The sequence below is a fragment of the Pocillopora verrucosa genome, chromosome 14 (assembly GCF_036669915.1).
Source record: "Pocillopora verrucosa isolate sample1 chromosome 14, ASM3666991v2, whole genome shotgun sequence".
NCBI classification, from domain to species: domain Eukaryota; kingdom Metazoa; phylum Cnidaria; class Anthozoa; order Scleractinia; family Pocilloporidae; genus Pocillopora; species Pocillopora verrucosa.
Genome location: NC_089325.1, coordinates 16,532,789 through 16,552,377, shown reverse-complemented (window position 1 = coordinate 16,552,377; position 19,589 = coordinate 16,532,789). Strand labels below are relative to the sequence as shown.

The 19,589-nt window shown below is 38.7% G+C and overlaps 1 protein-coding gene and 1 pseudogene across 1 annotated transcript in view; one reads left to right on the top strand and one right to left on the bottom strand.

The window, feature by feature from the left end:
* The window catches only part of LOC131772572 (ATP-binding cassette sub-family C member 4), a 21,476-nt gene extending 7,136 nt beyond the window's left edge, over positions 1-14,340 (top strand). Inside the window, 20 exon segments of the mRNA XM_059088510.2 lie at positions 83-127; positions 896-937; positions 1,126-1,317; positions 1,919-2,013; positions 2,708-2,794; positions 3,225-3,321; positions 3,916-4,089; positions 4,833-4,973; positions 5,450-5,487; positions 6,325-6,584; positions 7,355-7,434; positions 7,763-7,913; positions 8,460-8,699; positions 9,364-9,464; positions 10,340-10,534; positions 11,536-11,691; positions 12,378-12,467; positions 12,599-12,771; positions 13,262-13,367; positions 13,940-14,340. Coding sequence (XP_058944493.2) covers positions 83-127; positions 896-937; positions 1,126-1,317; positions 1,919-2,013; positions 2,708-2,794; positions 3,225-3,321; positions 3,916-4,089; positions 4,833-4,973; positions 5,450-5,487; positions 6,325-6,584; positions 7,355-7,434; positions 7,763-7,913; positions 8,460-8,699; positions 9,364-9,464; positions 10,340-10,534; positions 11,536-11,691; positions 12,378-12,467; positions 12,599-12,771; positions 13,262-13,367; positions 13,940-14,254 — 2,778 coding nt within the window. The 3' untranslated portion in view covers positions 14,255-14,340.
* A 3,683-nt stretch (positions 14,341-18,023) lies between these two features.
* LOC131787210 (uncharacterized) lies at positions 18,024-19,118 on the bottom strand (annotated as a pseudogene).
* Positions 19,119-19,589: the final 471 nt, after the last annotated feature.

Below are 19,589 nucleotides of genomic sequence, written 5' to 3'. Positions count from 1 at the left end.
ATGATTATAAAAAATGTATTTGTATCAGCAGGGATCTCACAAATGATGTAAATGTATTAAGTATAATTATCTTTCTTTTCAGTCTTTAAACCCCACACTGAAGGACATTTCTTTAGAGGTGAAACAGGTAGGTAATCAACTTCACTGTCTTGTAGCATTACATGTATGAGCACATCACCACAATATGGTAAGGGAGGGAATTATTTGCTATTTATTGAATAGTCCATTTTACAGTTACTTGCTTGGTTGCCAAGCCTTTGAACAGGAGTGAGGCTAAGGGTGACCTTGTTATGATACCAGCATTGCTGTTTTTCAAATGTTAATTACTTTGTTATCATGCTAACTAGATACTGGTCACTATCACAACAAGGTCACCTTCAGCCTCACTCCAAATCAAAGGCTTGACAATTAAGTACATAACTGTAAAATGGCCAATTAGTAGCAGGGTCCAAAGACAAAAGGATTGATTTTAGGTCATGAAGCACGAAAGGATCCTAGGGAGGTCCATAAAACTTGAGCAAGAGCCAATAATTTACCCTGTAGAGTCCATTCTTTTTCTTTCTTCCCTTCTTCTTGAGTGTGCATCTAGCAGTGCTGTATATAGGGTCTTTTGGCCTTTTTTGAACCTGTTTGAGCCATTGCAAACAAGCTTCTGACATGAATTGTATTGTTATGGTGTTTTTCAATAAAAAGATGTGTGAGGCTGTACGGGTCATTGTTAGTAAAGTTTTGCTTTTTTGCAATAAATGGTTTAGGTAAAGGGATAATTTTTTCTTTTAATAAAATGAGGCAGCATATTGTCATGTCATTTGTCATGCTCTGATACCAGAAAATTTAGGTGTGCTTTAGGGATAAAAATAAAATGTATTTAGATGACATCTTTTTTTTTTTGCAGGGAGAGCTTCATATTGTTGTTGGGCCTGTGGGTGCTGGAAAGGTGACTAACATTTTTTGCATAATTTATGTACTTAGTAAAACTTAGCAAATGGAAGTGATCTTGCAGCCTATTGTACATGATTTGTACCCGACCAAACAGAACTTCATTTGAGCTTTTTTTTTCGCTACACAATTTGCTAATACATGTGTCATTTTGGTTTTATTTTGGTGTCATTGTGGTTCCTTCAGTCTTCACTTTTGATGACTATCCTTGGTGAATTGGCAGTTTCTGAAGGCATCAAAAAGGTTCATGGAAGAGTGGGCTATGCCTCTCAGCAGGCCTGGATATTCAATGCAACAGTGAAAGAAAACATTCTGTTTGGCCAGGATTTTGATGAGGATCGGTACCAACAAGTTATTGAGTGTTGTGCTCTAAAAAAGGTAGTAACAAATTGCTTTCGTAATGGCACTAATCAGTTTTGGCTCTCACTTTGAGTTGAATCAGAGTGCAAGCCTTAAATGATTCAGGGTCTTTATGGGTCTTCAAATGTTTCTGAATTCATGGAATTTTACAATTTTATTTCTCAGGTCAGGAAATTATTTTTTAAGGTCTTGATCTTACAGTAGTTCATGGAGAACATGAATTAAACTAGACCTTGAAATTATATGTAATTTTTCTTTTATTGTGCAAAGGAGGGGAAGCTGTTTTGTTTAACCTTAGATGTTTTAAGGTTTCTTCAACCTCTTATAAACTTTATTATCTGCCAATGGATCAACTGAATTTGATTGTAAATTGTACTTGCTGCATGTAAGTACAGTAAATCCCAGATAACTTGAATTCCTAAGGGAGACAAAATAAGCGTTTGTCAGTTTACTTAATGGGTGTTTGATTTAGCTGATAGTAGACAACTGAAAAAATGGGTTAAGGAAAATCAGAGCTTGTTCGAGTTGTCCTTGGGTTTGAGTTAACCAAGTGAGAGTTTGCAGGGTTCAGCTGAAGTCTAAAAATTGCTAACATAATTTTTTGAATTTGTTACTACAGGACTTGGAACTTTTCCCTAAAGGTAATTCAACCATTGTTGGCGAAAGGGGTTTGGTGCTTAGTGGTGGACAGAAGGCTCGCATTAGTTTAGCAAGGTGAATAGGATTGCTTTTATTATTAATTTGTTGTGTTAACCCTGTACACCCCAACATGAGTATGCAAATTCTCTATACTGTTCCAAAAACATTTCCCTTGGTGCTGACCAGGAGAATTTCTTTCAATTAATAATCAAGAGTTTCCTTATTTGGTAATCATTTCCTATATTCTCATGAACTTGATGAGTGATTCAGGGTGATATTATTAGGAGAAATTAGATGTTAGTCACTCTTAGGGGTCAAAGGATTAATTCTTTATTATTGTTATGCAAATTATTGCAAACTTCATCTTAGCACAGATTGTTACAAGTTATTGAAGGATTTTGTCACCCTATTTACATCTTGAAAAGTTTACCCTAAATTTTTAAGTATATTATCTGCAGTCCATGAGAATCTTCTCTTCCTCAACCATCACATTCTCTGCCAGTTTATCTTTCCTTCTTTTATGTTGGAGCACTGCGGCCAACAGGTATCATTCCAGACATGGACAATTTTCAGCAACCTAAAAAATAACTAAATATATTTTGAAATATCTACTTACCATGAATTATTAGTACACTATGAGGGGATTACTTTGCACTTAGAATACTATATTTTATTATTGGTAATAGCCATAAATATCTCCACCTACATAGACTCAGGAACAAAAAGATGTGAGAGTGAATAACAATTTCTTTATACTTTTTCAATGCAGGGCTGTTTATCATGATGCAGATATCTACCTCCTTGATGATCCTTTGAGTGCTGTAGACACACACGTTGGCAGAGAACTGTTTGATAGGTATAGGGACTTAAAGGCTGGTGTTCAATAAGGATGATGTCAGAGTTAAACTTTTAATTAATCAAAGTTTGAATTAACAAGGAAAGTCTTGAGCTCAAAGCTTTTCTAAGACAAGAAGTCTATTTTTCAATAGATAATAATGAATAATAATAATAATAATAATAATAATAATAATAATAGTAATAAAAACAGAGTAATGGCCAGCATAGGTAAAATGCTTGTGATTCTGTTGGTTTGATTTTTGCAAATTTTGTTACTTTTCAGCATCTGATTACAAAGTCTGTTTACTCCATCTTAGCAAAAACCTAGTCTTAACAGAGTATTTTTATTGTAGAATTTTATTTATTCAACTGAATTTCTTATTCATTTCTTTGTGAAAAGAACTGGCAATAAACAAGCTAACTAAGGTAATGACCTGTTCTTTTTACAGGTGCATCAGTGGTTTGCTAAAGGATAAAATCTGTGTACTGGTAACTCACCAGCTACAATACTTAAAAGATGGTACTTCAATATTATGTTTGCAAGAGGTCTGTATTGCAAAAAAATTTTAATTTCAAAGTGTGGTTGTGAATAAGTGCTTAGCACCTGTCAGAACTGGCAGGCCAGACTAGGATTTTTAAAAATGCGTATTTAGCATTTCTCTGGATATCTTCATTTTTTTCTTTTAAGTTCCATCAGAAGAATAGATTTCATTTAGAATTTAACTGATCTCAAAACATTTGTCTCGAAAAAAAAAATGTACTTCTTTCAGTAGATGTCAGAGTTGTTGTTTTCACCCTGTAAGACAATGAACACCCAACAACAAAAATGTTGAATTCAACAACAAATATTGCAAAGGGGTTTAGCTACTTGCCATGATATTATTAGTGCATTTCTGTCAAGCTCTTTACTTTGAAAGTGATAGTTGGAAAAAATGTTTCATATTCACTGAATTCGCCATATTGTTCAAATTTAATACTTTTCAGTTTTTCATCTTCTCTTTTGGCAAAACCATGTTATCCTGCCATTTCATTTTCCTATCAAATGCCTCTGGGTACATTTCTGGTTATATCGTTGTCCTGACGGTTAGAAAAATTTGCTGTTGCTTTTTATTTATTTCTTTTAAACTTGTTTGTTTTCAGGGCTGTTGCATAGGTCAAGGTACTTATTCAGACTTGGCCAATTCTGGTCTTGATGTACAGTCTCTTGTCTCCTTACCTGAGTCTGATGATGACAGTGCGATTGAGGCTGATGATATTGAAGTAAAGGAAAAAGAAGGGGGTAACACCACTCAAGCAAATGCTGTAAAAGCCAAGGTAAGAAATTTCATTATTCTTTGTCAACCTCTTTTGATAATTCACATGTGAGAAAGAGTAGAAAATTGCTTTACTGCACTATTTTGTCACGCAATGAACACAAGAAAAGTAATATACTTATATACAACTGGAAGATTTAACCTAAACATCAGCAGGTATAGGTAAAGGTTGTTAAGCAAAGTCTGTACTCGAGCCAAGTGGCCTGTCTAGCCAAAGTTTATCCCAGTTTCCATCGCATGAAGCGACAAGGAGTACATGTGTTACTACTCCTCAGTGAATGCCAGTCCATTGCAAAGATACTCGCCAGATTTTTATCGGGCTTCCCCGGCAATTTACCAGTACTCATTTGTACTCCTGGGTCGAAGAGAGGCACTGCAATAAGTGATGACATGTTTTACTGAAGAACATAACACATTGACCCGCCAGGTCTTAAACCCAGACTTATCCAAGAGTCCAGCGCATTGACCATTAAGCCACTGTCCCTCCTACCATTAGTAGGTATAGTTATAAGTTATGTTAGATGTCTTTCCAAAGAACACAAAACAGTGACCCACCCTGAGTTTTAACTTGAACCCCTTGGTTCAAATGATAGCGCGCCAGTGTACCACTAACAGATGACCCACCCAGAGTTTTAACTTGGACCCCTTGATTCAAATGATAGCGCGCCAATGTACCACTAACAGATCAAAGGTCTGATGCAAAACAAATAGTTAACAATAATTTGTTACTGTTTTTGTTAACAGAATTCATCTGAAACAAAAGCCGCAGTAAAAGAAGATCGCCATACTGGGACAGTGACTTGGAAAGTGTACTTTGATTACTGGAGGGCGGGAGCTGGATTTCTCAAGGGACTGATCCTCGTGCTACTTGTCATTTGCACTCAGGTAGATAGACTAATTACGTCTTAGATATAAGCCTTAATATTTCTTGTCAATTGAGTTGGGCAGGACCTGAGGTTAACTTGTTGGATAATGACGTAGCCCATTATTTGCAAAATTGAGGGATGAGGTGATTATTTAGCAAATTCCACTGAATAGACTTAGTAAGTGAAGGATTTCCCACATAGTCATATGGTGTCTTTATTTTGACTCTTCAAGACGTACCCCTTCATGCTGTTTTTAAAAGTATCGAAAAACCTTTTCTGTTATAAAGTCTGTAAACAGCAGACGAGCTTCGAAGTCAGGCTTCAATGAGGTTCGAATCCGTGACTACCAGATACTACCAACTGAGCGACGAAGCCACACGTTAGGCGCGGTGCGAGGAAAGTTTTGGAGGTTTCTTCTTTCCCGTGGAGGAATAGTTGAACATATTCATACCCATTCCTTAGGACAATTGATAACAATCTTTTTTCAACTTTTAGGCAGTAGTCATGCTTTCAGAATGGTGGCTCGCTCATTGGTAAGGTCCTGTTTTTATTTGAAATTCTTTTATTACGTACAAATATTCAGAAAGTTATTGGTCTGTCCCAAATTGTCGTAACGTCATGAGACGGGTGTTGACCACAGTCACGTTGGTTTTACCGTTTTCTTATAGACCGCGCATTTCATTCCATCAAAAAATTATCAAAAAGACCGAATGAAGTGTTGAACTAAATAAATTCAATAGCATCTAAGTTGTTATACGTGATGACGTTTCCTGAATGTTCAGTAAAAAAAACTTGTTGTGCCGGACATTCAGAGCAATTTTCAATTGAGTGTTGAAATCAATCTGGGATTGCTTTCGTTTTACTTAACTTTGCTCTGTGATTGGTCCAGAAAACTCGTTCCGTCTTCTCGACCAATCAGATTAAAAACTGTTAAAAAATGGCGATTAGGTCCAATCGAGCTTTCCCGCGCTTCAAGCAGTGTGCTTGTTTTCGCTTTAAGCTCTCATTGGCTGATGATAATGTAAACCTTTGTTGTGATTGGTTGCTGGGATTACTTTGTTTTTGGTCTTTTAACACTCGATTCAAAACTTCTCTATGAACATGTTGAGAGTTGAGTTCGACCATTACGCTTCGTTATTACATGTACTTTACTTATAGAGACGGTTTGAAACCAGCATGAATAGTCAATCGTATGGTGTGCTACTTTGGGGTAGGCTTGTCCTAATATATACTCTTGTCGGCGAGAGTTAGTGACCAGTAGAAGTCACTATATGGTTATCTTCAAAATTAGCTTCTTGAGGAAGATCGCAATATTTAATCAAAAGAAGATCTTCTCGTTTGACTCTGTGTTGGTACATGTCAAATTTCAGGGCGGATGAAGAGGAAAGACGCGCCTTCGAAGCCGAAATTCTTCCAAGCAATTCAACAATTCAGGCGGAGGACCTTGATAAATTCAGGAAACAGAACATTTCTATATATGCTGGCCTCGTGGTTGGTACATTCATTCTAGCATATGCAAGTGCAGGCGCCTTCCTCTTTATTGCTGTGTCTGCATCGCAGAACCTTCATAATAACATGTTCAGGAAGCTTCTTGGCGCGACAATATATTTTTTTGATACAAATCCTGTTGGTAAGTGTTTTTTGAAATGCTGGATGATAAATAATGTTTGTACTTTCTTTTCAGTCATTCTGGTTATTTAATGCTTGAAATGGAAATGGCTTTTGTTAAAGTACCATATCTTATGCCAACAAGATAGCAGTATGGACACTTGAAAAAAGTCGTTGCCAATCAAGTGCATAAAAGTGTAGTCCTGATGTCATAGTAAACTACTCCTAGTTCGTCAGTGTAGTTTATAATTTCATTGGTCTTGCTTCACTGCGCTCTTTGATTGGTCAGGCTAGTAACCTCAGAAGGAAAACGGAACGAAGAAAATTTTCCAAGATGCCCAAAGCCTCTGCCCTAAAACGAAGCAAAGTGCGTAGTCTTCGATAGGAAAGGAAAATCAGTCTAAATTGTTATATAGATACCACTAGTTTGATTTATTATCAAAGGGGTTTTTGCACTCTGTTACAATTTGAAATCGACGGCGTAAGATCTCGGCAGTGGTTTTTGAAACATGTCAGGCTGGTTGCTCGTTGTAAGTCAAAGTTGTTATCGGCTCCTTGTGATATTTTTCCTTCCTCTGATTGGCCGTACAACACTCGGACGAAAACCGTTATGATACAATAAGTTATTTTGAACAGAAGTTTTGTTTTTGTATCCTTTTTCTTTTTATTTATTTATTTATTTATTTATTTATTTATTTATTGGCAAAATCTGACCAGGCTGGCCGAGTTCAGTTGCAAGCTGGTTTGAAGGGGGGCCTATTAAGTTATAAATTGATTTCCTTTTCGTTTCAGGACAAGTGTTAAACAGGTTTTCAAAAGACATTGGTCAGATGGATGATCTTCTACCTTACACATTTTATGATTACTCTCGGGTAGGTGCCGTCAGGTGCGTTTACGTGTTATTTTCCGTGGTAAATTTTTGTCAAAAGGCTTTCTTGAAACTACCCACAGTTTTCAACGGATCCACCCCTCCAAAAACGCGGTAATGAATTTCACTTAACCTCTTCAATACCTAGACTAAGTTGTGTTTGTCGGTTTATTCTTCTATTAAAAAAGTATGGCAGAATTCTGGACACCTGTCTAGGCGGGTGATCTCACCAACCAGGGGATGATTTGGGATATTTGATAGCCCCGATGACAACTCTTCAAATTCTTTAATTGCGTGACTCATTTACACCTTATTTTATATTCACCACATAGCTGATGCTGCAGGCATTTGCAGTCCTCATGCTGAATGTGGTGTTTGTGCCATACTTGCTGGCAGCAGCTATACCCATCGTGCTTCTGTTTCTGTTCATACGTCACTACTACTTAAAGACCGCCAGGGAAGTTAAACGTATCGAAGCAATGAGTAAGTTGCGACTTGTCTTCTTTCGCGCAAAGCCAATGTATATAGAGAGGGGCTGAATGTTCACGATATTTGAAAATAACGTTTGACAATGATAGGAAAGTATCGAAACGAAATTGTAGAAGATCAAGGAAAGAGTTCTCCCGTAGAGGTTAGGTACGGAGAAACCTTAAGTTCCAGATAATGAGTGAACCAATTGTTTTAAAGATTACTTTCATACCCGTTGCGCCATATAAAAATAGAATTACAGGGAACAGGGTAAGGGTATCTTTGGATTACTGGGAATCGCCATTTTTTTTCAAGGGGTTGCGGTGCGGGGGTGGGAGGAGGGGGAACGTACGGACGATATTGTGACACAGATAAACCTGGTCTATCTCATCAAAGAGTTTTCTGTATCTCTGAGGTAGAGCACTGCACCGCGAGGTTCGGCGTTCGATCAAGTGTTGAGGTGCAGTTGTTTGAATTGCTCCACGCTTGTGACAAACGAATGTTATCTACTACGATGTTCCATTTTAATGAATTGCATTTCGATTTCTGTTTCCTCTTTAGACCGGAGTCCATTTTATTCCCACATATCCACCAGTCTTCAAGGCCTGACCACCATCCGAGCTTACAGAGCAGAAAATCGATTCAAGAATCAATATGATGTTTACCAAGATAACCATACGGCTGCTTGGTTCCTGTTCATGACTGGATCGCGGTGGCTTGGAGCCAGGCTCGACTTCATATGCACAGTGTTTATTGCCTCAGCAGCATTTAGTCCACTTTTTCTGGCTGAAGGTGGAATTCGTAAGTGAATTTTCTGTTGGAGGTGGAGATTCTCTGGTTCTCCAGTCACTACATAGCTTCGCCGTTGGTCCTGTGAATATTGGAAATTTCCTTTTTTCCCTTGGCGAAACGTTTTGTTTGTTGTTTGGGGTTTTAGACAAACTCTTAATCTTCCTCAATTCAACATTGAAATAAGCTGGCGCCGTTACCTTTTAATAGCACGCGTGAAACAGGTTGAACGAACCCTTTATTAAATTTTTTTCACCAATCTGAAACACCGTCCAAGTCTGGCGAGCAGTTCTGAACCAAACCTTTTTTATACCTTGATACATTGTTACCCTTGTATTTCCCTGCAAACATCTTACGATGTTAAGTTAGAAGCATCCGAATCCTTTGAAGGCTTCTATAGGTCAACGTAATTCACTAGTGTCTCGCTATTGGTTGACGCCTTTCTTGTTACTGTGATTTATTTGGAGTTTGATGGGAAAACAGGTGAAAAAATGGCTGGTACCTTTAAGTTTCTACTTTTCATTTCAAAAGTTACTTTTTTACGGTTTCACTTAGAGCTGCATTGATTCCCGTGTAAATCACAAAGTTTATGCTCATATATCTCTACATCTCTGGCGTGTTCTTGTGGAAATGTGTTCCTGAATTGCAGTTCCAGCATTTCAATATTCTTTCCTAGGTATGTCTGCAGGAATAGTCGGCCTAACCCTGACTTATGCCAAGATGTTAACAGGAGGGTTTCAATGGTGTGTGCGACAGAGTGCTGAAGTGGAAAATCTCGTATGTGGCACAATTTTATCATTTTTAACTAGTGTCTTTTTCAGGAGACGTATGCTCCAGAAATCCTATGTTGTTTTCTCTGCCATACGAGGTACAGATGAGATTGGTTCCCCTAAGGGAACAGTCACCGGTAGTTATTCATCGCCTGGGGGGGGGTCGGAGAATTTTATTTGTGTCACAATAAAATTTACCTGATCCTCCCACAAGGATCTGTAAAATTCTTATTCCCCCCCCCCCCTCTTAGGCAGTGAATCTGCAGTCAGTTTTCTAAACCCCCCCCCTTTATTCTCTTTTGGTGACGAATGATTCCCCCCTTCCCCTTACTCTCAATACTACCTGATGCCCCCCAAAATCTTCCACCGCCCCAGGTGATAGAGAGTGACTAGTCCTCTACTGGGTATTGAAATTTTAAACGAAAAGACATGTTACACATTTTGATAACAAATCGCAGTAGGTAGTTAGCTTCTAACTAGCTAGTCCTTTTGAATGGTGGAGATAAAAATGATGTGGTTGATGGGGCACCCTTCTCTTTTAATTACGTTATTTTGATAACGCATGAGTGTAAGAAATTGTACAGTTGTGAGTCCCCATCTTCAAAGTTTCCAACTTCATACAAGGATGCTCTACCGCTGATCCGTAGAGAACTCGTTTTTATGTGACAAGTGTCATTCGTCCTGTGAGAAGGAGGGGAAAAAAAAAGGAATAACTTTGGTTCGCCTGTCGATAGCACAAAGAGGCTTGTCACGAATTCCAACTTTAGTACCCCGTATTGCCAAAGAAAGAGCCTCTCTACCGGTTGTAATTTATCCGGATACCTTGAAATGGAATTCATTTGTTGTCTTACAAGTCTGACGCTTTTTCCTATTGTCCTTCAGATGACTTCAGTGGAGCGTGTTATAGAGTACTCAAAGTTGGAACAGGAAACCCAATCCCACGACAAAACTGTTTCAGTACCAGGCAGTTGGCCTCAGTATGGGATAATTACATTTGAGAGCTTTTACTACAGACATCATCACACAATGCCTCAAGTCTTAAAGAAATTAAACTTGTGCATACGGGCGCAAGAAAAGGTACGTTTGTTTCCAAATATTTTTTCAACTGCTTCGTGCCCAGAAGTCTCTTAGTGAGTGAGGGAAAAAAATTAGCGCTTCAAGGCGAAATGGAAATTCGTCTCTTTGTTTCCACTCGTGTTCATTCTCGTCGCCAGTCGTTTAGGAGAGTGTTCGCGCAACTCATCAGTACACTGTGGGAGGCAGGCGTTTCACATTTTTATATTTGTCTCATATCTATGGAAAACCCTGCCTGTTGTTTGAAATATGGCGCTGATCATGTAGGTAAGAATACAGCAATCACCATGCACAAGACTAACACTTTAACTCACTTAAGTAAATGAAGTCTTACTTAGCGCGAGGTTATTAGGCAATCAGCGGATCTCAATATTTCTTTGAAATGTTTTGAGAAAACAAGTGATTTCCTGTGTTACCAAAAGGCTGCCTTGACCTTGCTCGTAAAAGTCAACGTGTAGAGAGATCGGGATGATTGTTTTTTTTTCATCTGAGTTGAGTCGCCTTTTACGCCACAGTGTGACTGCTGTAAATCCTCATGGGTCGATTGTTTTCTAAGGTTTTGAGACAGAGACCTTTAAGAGAGGATGGAGGGGGGGGGAGGCAACATCCTCCAATCTTCCGCCCCTCCTTAATGATTATCGTATTTCTGTGGTTGAAAACCCTGGAGAGTTTAAAACAGAAACCAAAAGGGCAGGCATTCAAATGGAAGAGTATTTTGAACTGGGACGCTACCATCAGCTTAAACGATTTACTTGCCGTCTACGGATCGCCCTTTGCATAGCGTTTTTATAGTATTCTGTTTTGCGCCGGGTTTCTATCTTAAAGTTCTTACATATAGGAGAGTAAGACGGAAAAGAGACTTGGCAAGGCGTTTATGGTAAACAGTCTACGGTGTGTGAGTGAAAATGGAACATTCTGACTTGAAACCAAGGGCCGAAAAGAACGTGAGATTGTGTTTCAAAGTGACGTCTGTTTTCTTGTTTGGTTTTATTTTGTTCTCCGAGGTCGGTGTTGTGGGCAGAACTGGAGCTGGTAAATCATCATTAATGGCGGCGTTATTCAGGATGGCTGAACCAGAAGGCACAGTTCGTATAGACGCTGTTCCCATCACGGATGTTTCATTACGTGACTTGAGAAGCAGCCTATCTATAATTCCACAGGTAACGCAATCCTAAGTCATTGGAGGTGAAATTCGGCTCCGAGTCAGAGATTAGCTCAAATAAGAGTCTGGGAAAATGTGGGAAATGTTGCCTATTTCGTGAAAGAATCACCTGGCTTACATGTGAGAGGACGAATGGCAGCATCTCCTTCTTTGTTTAATTTTAAATCCCTACAAATGTGAAGCAGCTCTTTTTTTGGTCGTCTAAGTAAACAACATTGGCAAGGAAGTGTACTCCACGTACCTCAGGATAAAATATTTTGGGTGTATAATGACTGATAACCAAATTCAACCAATCAACTGCGCTTCAAAAACTCGATGGCACTTTCCACCAGTCTGGATTTTTTTCTTTGAAATTTCTTTGAAATTTAGAAATATTTTGGGAATTACTCTGTGTCGAGAAGAACGACTTAATCGAGAGAAAACTTAACTGTACACAGTAGCACTGGTTAGTTTGGGACTACGAAATTTGCTCACATCTCCTAATTTCGAATGTCAATGGTTACACGAAAAAATAATTTCGGACATTTGGACGTGTTCATGGTTTGCTAAGATTGATGGTAACATTTTAAGTGAATTTTTGAATATTTTTTTCAGTGGCCTCGGAACTAGACTGTTTTTTCTTTCTTTTTCTTGTATTAAGTTATATTTCTTACCTATGTCAATATATTTTTTTCTTTTATCAAGGACCCCATCCTATTTAGCGGAAGTCTGCGGAAAAATTTGGATCCTTTTAATCAATACAATGATACAGAAGTTTGGAATGCCTTAGAAGAGGTATTTTGCAAGGAAACAAAGACTGAAAATAAAAGCATGGAAATAAAATACAAATCTGAGAATTATATTTCTAGTGAAAGGAAACAGTTGCGTGAACTAAAAGTCTGTGTTGTCGCATGTCTCCTTTCCAGGTGCAACTCAAGGAAACAGTTACTGAATTGCCTGATGGTCTGAACACTAAACTAACGGAGGGAGGCTCGAATTTCAGCGTTGGACAGCGGCAACTTGTATGTCTAGCGCGCGCGGTCCTGAAGCACAACAAAATACTTATCATTGACGAAGCAACAGCGAATGTAGATCACACGTATGTATTTTTGTTATTTTAAATGGAATTATGGGACAATCCTGAACGCACGAAGAAACCAGACTAACGTTTCGTACTCCGGCTCAGATAACTTATTTCTCGCTGCGTGATTAGTTTATTGCACTAGCAGTGTAAACTGCGACTAGCTCCATAATGCTGCAGTATATGCATACTTCAAATGTGCCAAAAACTAATTGGAAAAAAAAATAATGATAATAACAACAAATGAATTCTGCGGAGTGCGTTGTGCTGGCTTTTAAGAGAATGAAACCCTTGACGGTTGAGAAAGCAAAGAATAGCGTATATTGCAAATGACTATCTGTGGAAATTCTTTCTTAGGGTTTAAAATTGGACAACCAGGGTTTATTGTAGCCCCTTAAATAAATCTTTTGCTTCATTGCACATGCCAACAATAAATCCTGGAATGAAAGACCACAAACGTCTCTTTGTTTCATTTGCGTAACTAATTTTTTTAAAAATTTTTCATTAGCACGGACGCTTTGATTCAGGAAACGATTCGCAGCAAGTTCCAAAGCTGCACAGTGCTCACTATTGCTCACAGACTTAACACCATCATGGACTCTGACAGAGTAATGGTAAGTTTGAGTGCACAATATGCTCTGTATGAAGTTGCGTGATCAGTGTTTGGATAGGCAGCACGTCCTTGTGATTGATGTCATCTCTCATTTTGGCTATGTTTCGAAGTTAAACGTCTCTCTTCTCTTCGTGTTTGAAGTTTTTATGAGGCGGACAGGCGGAGACCTCGCCGCTCCAGCCTTTAACTTCCTGTCTTGTTCGCCTCTAGTTGTTCCTTTCTCAGCTGTCTGTATCGCATGCTACAGACCCTTTGAAAGAAGAACGAATTAGCCATATGTTTATAAACGTTGTTTTTTGGCTGAGATAAGATGAACTCGTTGCTGTTTGATTTCAAAACTTATATTGGAAGGTGTCTGGCTCTTATTCCCACCGGGTACTCGGATTTTTTCTTTGTTCCTCACTGTTGACAAATACCTAGCATCTTACTCTACTCAATTCTCAAGCTCAAAATTTTGCATCTCTTTGCATACAGGAGTTTTAAGGGTATTCGCCTAACATATTCATTGACCAGCACACATAATAAACTTTCACTTTTTGCTTACTTTTGTTGTGTTTTTCACTTTAATCGCAGGTACTTGACGAGGGGAGACTTGTCGAGTTTGACGAACCTTACCTTTTGCTCCAGAAAGAGGACAGTCTGTTTTCGCAAATGGTGGAACACACAAGCAAACATTTGGCGACAAACCTATATGAAGTGGCGCGCCAGTCATTCTTTTTGAGACACAAACTCAGCGATGATGACGACCTACTAGATATGTTACCGAAAGTCAAAGTTAAAAGTCCGTTACAGGAACTGAATATTGACAATAGCAGAACGCCTTCACCAATTTTAAGATCTAGTTCCTCCTTAGAAAAAGAGAGATTACTGTATGAAACAACAGTTTGACTTCTTATGTATCACATAACAGTTTGACTTACTATGCATCAAACAGTTTCATTTACTACGCATTAAACAACAGCTTCACGTATTAAACCAGAGTATGCACTGTTCTGTTTCCCTTGAAAAATGTTCTTTAATGTCTTTAACCCTTTTCTGACAAGCCTCCATACTAGGCCCCCTACCAGGCCCCTCTCTAATAAGCCCTCTCCTTGATAGGCCCCGTTCGCCTCTAAATGCCCCTCCCTATTACGCCCCTCGCCAATAAGCCCCCTTGTGTAGAACTTCAATTTAACTAATGACTCCCCTCGTCCGTGAAGAAAACATTGTAAACCAGCAGTTGTTTTATTCAGTGTCATTCATCCACGTCACGTAGCGTTTCAGCAAATGATATACCTTCATCCAAAAGCCCGTGTTAGTCTCCTTTAAGAATATCGCAGTTTTTAATAGCCTTGATGGTTAATCACTCACAGTTATCTAGTAAGCTAGTTATTTTTAGACTGTTTAAGTTTGGTTAGTACAACGTACTCCAGTATGGAGGCTGTTCTTCATATTTTCTTGCGTCAAGGTATAAAAGAGGTTGAGATAATCATTATTTAAGCATATAATGAGAGAAAAATTGAATTACGCTTCAACGTTGGTCAGGATCAGGAAAGATAAACAACTATGGCCCAGTTATAGGATTCTAGAATAATTTTAAAAGAAGGTAAAGCGCTAGGAAATCCTATTGTAAATTGAGCTTTGTATATTCGTATATTCGTTGGGTGTTTTTGTGTAAGTAAAGTGTTATTTTGCACTTCGCGGAGAGTGAATTTTTATTGGACTTTCATGTGTTTGTTGACCCTCCTATGAACCAAGAGCAAGAGATCAAAACTTGTTTATAATCTCTTTCCGAGAGCCCTGAGTTATGTCAGGTGCATGTCAGCGGTATATTCTTTCATATCGTGTCAAGTTAGCTAACATGAACGATAAACATTCTCAGAGGTTTTATATAAAGACAGTTACCGGCGGTCTGCCGCCGCCTATGAGACCTCTTACTACCTCCTTTTAACCTTCTAACCCCAAAGGGTGGTCAGCATCTAATTTCTCCTTACAATATCAGCCCCGTATCACACATTAAGGTCATGAGTTTAAAGAAAATGATCAACTGCTGAAGAAGCTCTTGATTGTAAAACAAGTTCTCCTTGTCAGCACCTATGGAAATGTACGGAGAACAGTATGGAGAATACGTAAACTGATGTTAGGGTGGAAAGGGTTAAGCTAACAGGCAGGCTCTCGCGTTCGGGTTTCACCAAACTACCCAGACACAAGCTTATTATACCATTGGCAGCCGCTTATGGAAAGAGGTTAGTGAAACTCCGTAAGACTAGTCGAAAAAACCCTCGCAAGGCCACAAACAGCCAATCAGAGCTCTCTCTCACAACCCCTTCATAGCCCTACGTGGGCGCACACACCTATACACACTCCTTTATCGCCTTACACAGCCTCACACCACTAAACACAAACCTATGTAGCTCCAAACATCCATAAATAGCCCTATAAAGCCCTACACAATCATACTAAACCCCACACGGCCCTTACTGAACAACCTAACACAGTCCTAAACCGCCTTACTTAGCCAGACATAGCCGTATGCAGCTTTGAATAGTCTCACATAGCCCTGAACAGCCATACATAGCCACATTAGGCCCTTCGCAGTCGTGGACTGTCACATACATCTCCACATAGTCACATTTGACACAATACATTACTAAACAGCCTCACACGGTCACAAACAGCTTTACCTGACGGCCATAGATAGCCCTCTATGACCCTACACAGTTGTGTATACCCCGACACAACCCTACATAGCCTTAAGGCTAGTTTTCATGTAACGGGAAGACCCTAGATGGTCGTACATTTCGCAGTTTCCGACATTCCCAGAGTTTTCTGACTGATAATATTATTAACTTGACTGTCTGTGTCTCTGAGACGGTCGATGACAAATCGGGAAAATCAAGAGCGTTTCTATTTCCCCGACGCGTCTTAGATTTCTGCGATGATCGGCGATCATTGAAGATATATAAAAATCCTATTTTTACTGGGATATCAGCAATAGTTTTAGCTCGCCATCAATCTTGTCATTGCTCCGCTCCAGTACCCCCGAGTCATAAATGAAATGGCGTTAGTAATCCATCATATTAAGGCAAGCTTCTGGCGATCTCTCTATGTATGTTCATCTATTGGCAAATTCTTGTACGGATAGGAAACAGTGAAATCCCCTATCTTCTGGGATTTTTTCTGACATGTTACAACCTGCCCTTACAAAGAACTGGGTTTGCGGGCCCTTACAAAGAACTGGGTTTGCGGGCCCATACAGAGCCTTCGTTACACGGCCTCGACATAGCGCATGGGAAGCGCAAGCATGCGCACGCAGGGTGGTCACGCCATCATCATGTGACACAGTACAGTTTGTACTTCACTAAAGCTCAAACTTTGTGGAGGCCGGATGAATCGTCGGATCCGCGCGAAAATGTTGTGAGTATAATGCTTTGTTTTCATAAATCGTGAAGAGTAGGAAGAAAGTGAACGTTGCAGAAATATTTCAAAGAAATGTAGCCTAACTGCTGTGAACCACGCGTCCTCAAACTTCGTAGGAGCTGATCTACTCTTGATCCGTTTGTGTTGACGCCATTTTTGTTTGCCGTTTGACTTTGCGACCTTTTCTAGTTTATTACACCCACTTTATTCTGTGTTTACATTTCTCTAGTATGTTGAAAGTTATTGTTTCTTCTTTGGTGGATCAAATGTGAGCCAAACTTTACTTACTCGACTTAAACTGACTGACCTGCGATGTCGTTTCTTTTCTGGTAGTGGTTCATGAGATTTATTTCAAATGAATCGAAAAACATTTTTCAGGCGTTTTAAACCTTCTCTCGATTTTATCCGCTACAAAGTTGTAATTTTTTGATACAATAACGTTACGTTAACTTGTTTTCGAGCTCCTAGAGTACGTAATTACTAGGTATACCTATCGATAGAGTGCCAACGTGTGATCAATTTGTGGTTTGATAAGGGGGTTTATGCTGAGGAATACCGGTCACTTCGCAAACGTCCTTTGTCACTTCGCAAACGCATCCAAGTCGATTCGCAAAGGACGTTTGCGAACTGACAGTTTGCGAAGTGACCGGATACCATGCTGAGGCATAGTTTTTTTCAATTGATAAAAGGGTTTTTGATAAGAATAACATGGAAACTGTACTAAGGTTTTAAGGGCTTGGTAATATTAACCAAGTCATTTAATAACTTGAACATGTGAAAGGATGTGAATAGTTCTTGTTATTAATGTAATATTATAAACAATAACATAACAAAGAATACGAATTGTGTTGTATTGTATAACTGTTGCTTTGAAAGAGCATAAAAAACAACACTGAATTTTTCAGTTACAATATGTTGATTGAAGCATATAGAAGGGATTTTGGTTAGTACAATGTTTGTGAACAGAAACATACATGCACTAGTCTTTATGAACTTAGTAATCTTATAAAAAGCATATGAACTTGAATGTGAAAACCAGTGTGAATGGTTTTCTGCTATTAATGTAACATCTTGAACATCAATAGCATGGTAAGAAATAAGATTAACTTGTTTCGTATGTATGCTTTCAAATAGCAGGTAATGTAACATTGAATCAGAACATGGTAATGAAAATTTGTTGAAGTCTTGATACTTAAGTGTTGTAAATAAATATTTTAGTTGGTGGTCTGGCTTTGTTAATTCTGTACTGTAGGACAGTTTAACTTGACAGTGAAGATGATGATATTTCAGTGATCACTTTTCTGTTGACATTATATTTGAATTCTATGTCTTGAAGATCCATAAGTAGTTCTTCAATTGTGTCCAAGTCACTAAGTAATGAGATTGTCGGGTGGGTGGCGAAGAGGGCCTCCAAGACATCTGTAAATGCTGTTAACCAAATGTCTTTTTCATCCAAATGTACAAGTAGTTGAACAGATGCATCTCGTTTGCATTGCATCTTTCTTTGTCAGACTCCACAGTTTTTACATTTGAGTGTGTTCTGTTGGGAGATTTCATTAATATTACATTTGCATGCTTGGCAGTTGATGAAAATGCTTAGTTTGTTGATCATTTTGAAGCTCTCTACTTTTGCTTCTTTCTCTGGATTTTCAAGTAATGCAGGGCTATTGATAGGTTTCAGCTGTTGATTGGCTTGTTTAAATGTTGTTGTAGGAGTTGTTCCCAGATGAGTGATCCCTTGGAAGTGCTTTACAGTAAGGTTTTCAAACTCATATGTGGTGCCAGTTTTGATGTTCTTGAAAAGTGGATCCCATATATGAATATTAGCAGTTCCAGTTTCATCCTCCAGGACACAGTCTTCCTTTACAGTTGTCATTTCACTTGAGGATTTCAATTGAACAGGTTTAGGGCTTTCATTTCCCAGTGAAATGGAAGCAGTGACATTTACTTTCTGATTGACTTGGAGTGTGGGAAGCTCCTCAAGCATAATCTTCGTGGCAGGCTGAGTTGAGGGCTCAGTCTTTTGGGATTTGTTGATGGGTTTGTAATCAAAATCAATATCAAAGGTTGGTGTTACCCTTACTGTTGATTGCTGGTTGAATATGATGTCATTATTGCTGTTTTGCTTAGTGTTTTTGAGGGTTGCAGCTGTTTTTGATGCTTCATGTCCTTGTAGCATGGAGTGGTTTGCAATATTAAATCCTACAACTTGTCTCAATTTTGATGGGCTGGTTTGTAAATAAAAATCATACCACTCATTTTGATTTCGTGAGCGTTTTATAGGACTCAAATTCTGAATGTAGCCACGGTGATTATCTAAGAAAGAGGAAATAAAAACTGAAGTTATGACATGAAATGTTGATCACAATAAGTTACTGCACCTTTTAATAACATGTGGACTGTAAAATTCATAACTCAACTAACAAATGTTTTTTTGGTACTGTCAATCAAATGTTCTGCAGCTCTTTGCAGCTCGTGACTACTGTCAATTGGGCAGTAATCAAATCAAATCATTCAGCACAGTTCAGACAGCAGAAGTTGGGAGGAGCCACCAAAGATTTCAGTGACGGTAGTGAAATTGCGTTTGTCAGTAAGGTTTGAATTTTAGAAATGGCAATATATTTTTGTGTAGATGTAATCTAGTATGGTGAGGCCAGACGAAGATTTTGTAACAAAAATTACAAGGGGTTGTTTCCTTTCAGCAGCTCTTGCTCATTCAATCTCCCTCCCCACCTACTTTCCAAGTGAAGAAAACAGGAATATGGAGAACCACAAAAAACCAAACATTGTAAATTAAAGCTACAGGTACTTACCAGAGTTTGTA